The following is an 8,071-nucleotide window of genomic DNA, read 5'->3' as shown; positions in this document are numbered from 1 at the left end:
CCTGCCTCAGCCTCCAGAGTGCTGGGATTACAGGTATGTGCCACCATGCCCAGCCTATCCTTCGTATATTTTAATCATCTCTAGATGCTGCCTCTTCCTGGGGTGTTTCCCCCAGTTCTCCTCTTGACTAATCCTGCAGGGATCAGACTAAATACCTTGCCATAGAAAAGCTTTCCTGATCACCCACCCCAACCCTAGGGTCCCCCCAGTGTACCTTTTACAGCACCTGGAACTTTTTTTCTAGGCATTTACCATAATTTTTCATTATATAGTTACATTGACTTTTTTTGTATTCAGGCTATAAGATCAGAAAGGGTAGAAACCTGCAGTTATGCTCACTGATTTTTTTTCCCTCAAAATCTCAACACCCTGCCTGGCACATAGCAGGCATTCAAATATTTGACAAAGAAATGAATGTCTGGGAAGGATGGCAGTGTCATCTCCCACTCTGTAATGGTTCTGGTTTTCTTTTATTGTGGTGCTGAGTATTGAACCCAGGGCCTCACACATGCTAGGTAAATTATCGACCCCTGAACTGTACTCCTAGTGCCCTTGCAAGGGCTGTGAAAGGCGAGAAGGAAGGTTCTATTCCTCTAGCACTGAACTGTGAGACAGTTTTGTGGCACCTCCTCTGTTGTCTGGGTTTTCTCACTTTGCGGGAAGAGGGAGATTGGGTCTGTTTATGTAGTCTAGGCTGGCCTTGAATTGGCCATGTAGCCCAGCCTGGTCTCAAACTCGCAATCTTCCTGCTTCACTTTCCCGAGGGCTCCCAAGTTCTTTCATTTTTTTTTTTCTTTTGGTTTTTTGGTTTTTTTCCGGTACCAGGAATCGAACTCACAACCTTGTGCTTGCCAGGCAGGTGCTGTGCCGCTGAGCTAAATCCCCAGCCCCTCACTTTTTGTTTTATTTTGTTTTGCTTTTTGTGGTACTGAGGATTGAACCCAGTGCCTTTGCATTGAGCTACATCCCAGCCCTTTTTATTTTCTGATACAGGATCTCCCTAAATCACTAAATTGCTCAAACTGAAATTAAGCATGTGATCCTCTTGCCTCAGCCTTCCAGAGTGCTGGGATTACAGGCATGTGCCACCACTCCCACCTTCTCATTTGTTGTAAGAGTTTCCTGCTGTGTAGGTGGCAGTGTCCCTCCTCCAAAACTCATCTGGGGACAGGACCAAAAATGTCACCTTGTGAAGCTGAATCAATAGCATTATGAGGGCGTGGTGGTGCACGCCTACGATCCCAGCACTTGGGAGGCAGAGGCAAGATGATCATGAGTCCAAGGCCAGCCTGCCCTGCATGGTGAGTTCAAGCCCAGCCTAGACTGTACAGCAAGACAGTCTCAAAACAACATCAAAATTTTAAAATTTATATAAAAGGGATCATGGTAATGCTTCATCTCCAGGTTGATATGAAAAACAAAAGAAGCCTGAAGAAGTGCCAGGCACACAGCAGAGTGGGTCTCTCCGTCTCTCAGGAGTTCTGTGCACCAGCCGCTCCCTGGTCAGCCTTCAGGCCTCGGTGGCTTTCTGAGCAGGACTGCACCCAGGATGGAGCATCCTAAGCCAATTACCACTGCCACTCATCCTCCCAGTATAAATGAATAAAATGGCATCTGCTTTATAAACCTGTCTCTTGTGATTGAGTTAGAATGAGTCATCACTCCCAGAGCCTAATCATGTCTGAGGAAACAGATGCAATCAGGTTTCTGAGCTACCAAAGCAAAGGACAGATCCTGGACTGTAGTGACCTCTGCTTCCTGGCAACCAAGGCTAGGAGGAGAGATGGAAGAAGCCAACTGCTGTTCAGCTCCATCTGGGCTTGTCAGCGAAGTCCCCATGCCCTCAAATCCCTCCCCGCTACAAGCCTTTCCCAGCCAATGGCTTTCCTCCCATTCCTCAGGCCTCAACCCCAGTGGAAGCCAAATTTCCCAGAGCTAGAACCGGAGCTCAGGTGAAGACTCGCACCTATGCGAAAAGCAGTGCCTTCCTAGTGGGAGAAGGGCGAGTGCTCGAGGAGCCAGACGGTGGGCAGTTTGGGGTCCTGGAAGAAAAGAACAAGGGTAGGGGTCCTGGGGCTGTTACCTTGAGCAAGTTGAAGAGCAGAGGCAGAATCCGCAGAGGGAGCAACTTGGCCACGATGCCCAGTACCAGGCTGACATCCTCCCCAACACGGCCCACCAGCTCAGTCACCTCCTTGCCCACCCGCTGCAGGGTCGTCTTGCGCAAACCCAGCACGATGTAGAGGGCAGCCAGGTACTCCTGCATGGCAGGCACAGTGAACACGAAGGTGCCCAGGTGCCCTGGCTCTACACACGGCGCCAAGAAAAACCTCAGGGCATCCCGGCGGAAGACATACAGCAGCTGGAACTCCTCTTCCGTCTTGATGCCAGCCTCCAAGCAGCCCTGGACATCCTCTTCAGAGAAGTAGGTCTTGCGGGAGGACACACCCTCGTAGGCCAACTTGCCCATGGTTCGGGCTGCATAGGCCATCAGGGATAAATTAGAGGGGTCAGCACTGTCCAGCGTTTCCCCGCTGAAGTTGAGCCGCAGGAAGCTGGTGTAGATGCTTGTGAGGGTCTGGCCAGCAGGCATTGGGGCATGCAGGAAGTGCAAGGTGGCACAGACAAGCCAGCAGTAGGAGGGCAGGAAGCAGGCAGTGGCGATCTGGTGGTGGCCCTCCAGGTTCCGGGACAGCATCTGCACCAGGTGATCCCGCTGAGCTGGCGTGGCCAAGATACCTGCACTGTGCCCACAGTCAGGCTGGTTGAGGCGGAGCTGGAAGTAGAGCTTCTGCAGGTTGGTATCAGAGAAGCCACAGATCTCACCATAGCGGCCCACATATTTGCTGGGGATGCGGCCGATGGCAGAAGGCCGAGTAGTCACCAGAATGCGGGCCTGGGAAGGGCATATTGGAGGGTTAAGACCTGCCAGGCATACCTATAAGCCCAGCACATGGAAGGCTGAGGCAGGAGGATCTCTGTGGGTTCAAGATCAGCCTGGGCTACATAGTGAGTCCAAGGCTAGCCTGAACTGTATAGCAAGACCCTGTCTCAAAAAAAAAAAAAAAAAAAAAGACCTGAGTGCGCTGATGACTTCAAGCCCCTGAAGACTGAGTGTCCATCCAAGGATGAAGGGAACAATGACTAATTGTAACTAACAGTTACTGAACATCTATTATGGTCCAGGGCACCAAGTTAAGCACAGGATCTCACTTAATCAGTATGACTCTAGGACACTGGAAATTGAAGCTTGGGGAAGTTAGTCACTTGCTCAGCATCTCACAACTGGGAAGTAGAAAGTCCAGGGCTTGAACTAAGCCAGGGCCTACCCTACCAAACAAATATGTGGGCCAGGACACAAGACTCCTTACAGCAGTGATGGCGAACCTTTTAGAAACCAAGTGCCCAAACTGCAACCCAAAATTGCCAACACTGCAATTAAACCTGAATACTGAGATATAGTTTAGAAAAAACAACTCATACACTTGGCTGGCGTGCCAGCAGAGGGCTCTGCATGCCTGCTGCAGCACGCGTGCCACAGGTTCACCACTGCCTTAGAGGGCAGGTCAAGGGACAGCAGTGGCAGAGTGTTCCATGAGTCACCCACCTCGGGCAGCATGTATTTGCGCAACAGGTTGACGATGATGGCAGCTGGTACACCCGGCTCCTTGGGGTCACTACAAAGCCCTGTGCCTGCCAGCCGGAAGTCCAGGTTGAGACGCTCCAAGCCATGGAGCACAAACAGCAGGCGGGACCCGGCCGCAGACATCAGGGGCAGAACCTCCTTCAGGGGTGTGTAGCGCTGGGCCACAAGTTGGCACAAGGAAGCAGGGGCAGGGCCCAGGGATGACAGGTCCTCACAGGAGAAAGGGATGAGCAGCTCAAAGGCCGGCAGCTGTCCATAGCACCAGTCCAGGACCATCTTGCGCACTAACGTGCTCTTGCCCATGCCCACCGTCCCATAGAGCACCACTGTCTGCACCTGGCGCCCACAGGCATCTGGGTTGAAGAGCTGAGACAGGGCCAGAGGGGGGAGCCCCGCCGGGGGCGACTGATGGTCCAAGGCCAGTGCCGAAGATGAGCGAAGCAGCTCATCAGGGGTGCTCTCGCGGATCACAGGGTCAACATGGGCTGTGTCGAGGGCAAAGGTTGGGCCAAACTGACGCTCCTCCCTGGGCAGCCGGCTGAACCACTCAGCCAGGTTCTGGCGGTGCTGATGGATCGCTTCTAGATGGGAAGGCAAGAGACTTGGCTCAGGGAAAGGGGCTGGAGATGCTGCAGTCAGGGTCAGGTTGGGCATCAAGACACAGCACCCCAAGATACTGGAAGCCAGGACTCCCTCAGAAAATAAAGGTGTTTGGAACCCCTGTGGCAGAAGGTGGGGAGCCTCTGGGATATAATGCTGAGGCTATGCTAACCAGCTTCACAGATATCTGTGCATAGTCTTAACCTGGTTGAGGGCTGGTGATACAGCTCAGCAGCACAGTGCCTGCCTGGCAGGTGCAAGGTCCTGAGTTCAATTCCTGGTATCAAAAAAAAAAACCCTGGTTGTTAGCCCCAAAGTTGGTTGAAGGTAGAGAGTGCATCTCTAAGTGCTTTGTGCACAGTAAGTGTGCCTCGCACGAGTACTGCAGGCAGGGATCACAGACGCAGGGAAGAAAGGACTGCTGAAGGATGAGGGCAGTGGATCCTCTCACCTCCTTCATCCCGCTTCTCATCTCAGGCCCCGCCTCTCCACCCCGCCCTCCATCTGGATCCCAGCCAGTCCTTTACCAGCTGCAGAGGCGCTCCGGAACAGCGGTCCATGTCTCCCGGACAGGGGAGCTGTGTCTGCCGAGCTTCCATGGTGGCGTACAAAGGCCCTGGGAACAAGGAGGGGATGATCTGGGGCTTGGATAGGGGGCTCAGCCCTGTACAGGCTCTGAGTCCAGCCTGCCCTGCTGGACTTCCCACTGCGACCCAAGCCCAACACTGGACACCCAATTCTCACGCCTTCCCAGGCACTAAGCCTTCGCCTTGGCCCTCCATGCCCCACAACCAATGGCCTGCATGGAACTCAGGCTGGTAACTGCCAGGCCCACCCACTTCTCACAGGTGCCCCGTTCCCCCACCATGACTGCTACATAGATGATCTAAGCCAACTTCTCCAAGGCCTGGGAGCTGCCTCCCTGCCCTTCCCACCTGCAGGATCCCCATCCCCTCTCCAAGGGGATCCACTTAGTGCCATGTCCAGGCTCTTTCCAGTCTCAGGGATGTGCCCAAGATGCTTTTTCTTTTTTTTTTTTTTTTCATCTTCTTGAGACAGGGTCTCGCTATGCAGTTCAGGCTGGCCTTAAGCTCACTTTGTAGCCCAGGCTGGTTTCGAACTCACAATGATCCTCCTGCCTCAGCCTCCCGAGTGCTGGGATTACCGGTGTGCGCCACCACACCCGGCCCCAAGATGCATTCTAAGGCATGACATCAAGGGCTCACCTAAGGGGCCCAAGGGGGCGATCCTCTTTAGGGAGCCAGCTCCAGTGGATCAGGAAGGGTATATGACCATCTACAGAGAAAAGGAAGAAACAGATCTACAGATCCCATTCACATTTTCCCACCTGTGCACAGACCCCTTATTTGTTCTCATAGCAACACAAAGTGCCCTCTGTAGCAGTTATTGTGCAATCCTATATTTTATTATGTGATTGATTGATTAACATTCACTGCCCCCCATAAGGGCAGGAACCACATCTGTTCTTGTTCACTGTTATACATCTAGAACGTAATCTGGGATTGAGCCCATGGGTTAATATTCAATATCTGTTAAATGCAAAAGAAAATCAGACAACTATTCCTGGACTTGTGGAGCTAGAAGGGGCCCCAGAAGATCACCTAGTCCTACCCTCCTATTTTAGGATGGGAAAAAGGAAGCTCAGAGAGGTGAGGTGACACGGGAAGGTCACCAGCTAGAGAACCAGAGCTGGGTCTAGGGCCGCTGGTGTCTGGGATCCCCGCTCTCTAGGAGATGCATCCAGACTCTGAATAGCAAGGAAATAGAAAGAGAAGCCCCTGCTTCTTGCTTACCTGGTGGTCGGGGTGTTCTTCCCAGACCACAGCCCCAAGAAGCCCTGGACAAATGGTGCCCCCACCTCATCCTGGGAGAAAAGGTCAGCAGCTGGGGGACTTAGCACCACCTTCTCGCCTGCTCCCCTGCAAGGAGAACCGTGTGAATGTACAGCCAGTACTATTCTCTCCTTCCTTCCCTCACACCTCTGCCCCACGCCAGTCAGGGGGGACATCCCCCAGGCCAGGCCCAGCCCTCCCTCGTACGCATGCTGCCCTGGCCAGCTTCCCGCTCTTGTCCTTCTCTGATGATCTCAACCTGATCCCATTTCATCTCCTACCACTGCTTGCCTCTCTCCTGAGCCTTCACAAACACCTTACTCCTGACATCTAGCCCAATAATCTGCTTTTAGAAACTGGGTGCAGTGGTGCATGCCTGGAATCCTAGCATTTAAAAGGCTGAGGCTGGAGGATCGCCACAAGTTTGAGGCCAGCCTGGGCTACAGAGCAAGACCTTGTCTCAAAACAAAACAAAACAACAAACTCTGCATTTAGGTGTCCTCTCTACCACCTTGGCTGCCAGCAAGCTCAGAGAGGAGTTTTGTGCTTATTTTCAATAGCTTTCTGGAACTTACATTTTCCAGTAATTATTATCTACTCCCTTCTGCCTTTGGTCCCCAGCCATCAGGTCCTTTTAGCTGAGTTGTAATGGTTTCATCATTTTATCTTCTCTCTGACTTTTATGTAAGCTGCTTTGAGGCTGATATAAATAATAAATGAACGAGTGAATGAACTTCCGACGTGACATAGTCAGAATGCCATTCTGCCTCAAACTTCACCCGTGTGAAACTGGACTCATCCTTCCCTCTCCCCTTCTAGTTATTTCGCCACGGCTCTTCCTCAATACTCAGGCCACACTGGAAACCTGACTTCTTTGTTTAATCCTTCCTTCCCTGCCTGCTCCATCAGTGGGAACTGTCCTCCAGCCCCTCCCACTGCTCTGCCTTCCGGTCACCTATCTCAGAGCCAGTACAGACACTTCGGGGTTTACTGGACCCCCTTTTCCATAGGGGCGCTCTCCCTGCAGTCTCAGTCCATCCCAGTCCCTCTGTCCAGACTGCCCTAAAGGTTACTGACAGGTAGCCAGTGCCTGGCCCACAGCTATTTTGAGTTTGCCCCCAGCCTCCTTCTCCCTGTGCACTGCATTCCTGCTCTCACTTTGTGAACTTTGTGCTCACATTATTCAGCTCAGAATGACCTTTCTTCACTATCAGAATCCCAATCTTTTAAAATACTGTTCAAGAGTCTTCTCTCTTCGGAAGCCTTTCCTGAGCCCCACGGCTCCTCTAAACGCAGGCTCGGACCCGGAACCGCCGGGTCTCTGGAGACAGAGATTAAGGGAGGGCACCCTTTTCTGCATGGCTGCATAGGGTGGCATGCCTTAGCAGGCCCAACCAGTGCTGCAGCTGGCCAGGGTGTTGACAGGACGGGAAGCAGGAGTCCCAGGAGGTGAGGAAGGGGTAAGAGCGCACCACCACCACCACCAAACCTGGAATCAGGGTTACATCAGATCCAGGGCCACTGAGTCAAGGTGGGACGCACAAGGACACAGCAGTTCTCTGCTGATCACCCTGTCTCCAGGGCAGTACAGGGACAGTGTGCCCACAGGTCCAGAGTCACGCACCAGACGGGGTCCCAAGCAACTCCTCTCCTTTCAGATGGCTTTGGGGACCCACAGGAAAAGCTGCGATCACCCCCTCTTCCCAGAGGCCCAGCCCAGTGCTACTCGTTCCAGCCCAGAACTCCCAGCCGCACTTGCACCGCGCCTCCCCACTCCGCATCCCGCTCGTGCTCCCGCCAAGCGCAGTCGTCCAGCCGGGCTGGAGGGGCGACCGACGCAGCTAGGCCTTTACCCGCGGCTGCCCAGGCCCGGGAGCCCGCCGCCGCGGCCCTGTCGCGGTGACTGCTAGTTCCCGGCTCGCTCGGCGCGGCACTTCCTGCCCGCCTCCGCCCGCTCGCGCCAGCCCAGCAG

At 53.5% G+C, this 8,071-nt stretch overlaps 1 protein-coding gene across 2 annotated transcripts in view; it reads right to left on the bottom strand.

Moving 5' to 3' along the window:
* Positions 1-7,717, bottom strand: part of Nlrx1 (NLR family member X1) — an 11,648-nt gene extending 3,931 nt beyond the window's left edge. The window contains exons 1-6 of one of the 2 annotated variants that reach the window (XM_013511082.1): positions 7,589-7,717; positions 6,061-6,186; positions 5,473-5,542; positions 4,774-4,862; positions 3,608-4,227; positions 2,084-2,896 (exon numbers count right to left, since the gene is read on the bottom strand). In XM_013511082.1, coding sequence (XP_013366536.1) covers positions 2,084-2,896; positions 3,608-4,227; positions 4,774-4,862; positions 5,473-5,542; positions 6,061-6,130 — 1,662 coding nt within the window. In that variant the 5' untranslated portion in view covers positions 6,131-6,186; positions 7,589-7,717. Of the gene's footprint in view, positions 1-2,083; positions 2,897-3,607; positions 4,228-4,773; positions 4,863-5,472; positions 5,543-6,060; positions 6,187-7,277; positions 7,568-7,588 lie in introns of those variants that run through there. The other variant, XM_005378314.2, reaches the window with a different exon arrangement.
* Positions 7,718-8,071: the final 354 nt, after the last annotated feature.

The sequence above is a fragment of the Chinchilla lanigera genome, unplaced genomic scaffold (genome assembly GCF_000276665.1).
Source record: "Chinchilla lanigera isolate Chin_1 unplaced genomic scaffold, ChiLan1.0 scaffold00011, whole genome shotgun sequence".
Taxonomy (NCBI): domain Eukaryota; kingdom Metazoa; phylum Chordata; class Mammalia; order Rodentia; family Chinchillidae; genus Chinchilla; species Chinchilla lanigera.
This window is presented reverse-complemented; position numbering and strand designations above follow the sequence as displayed.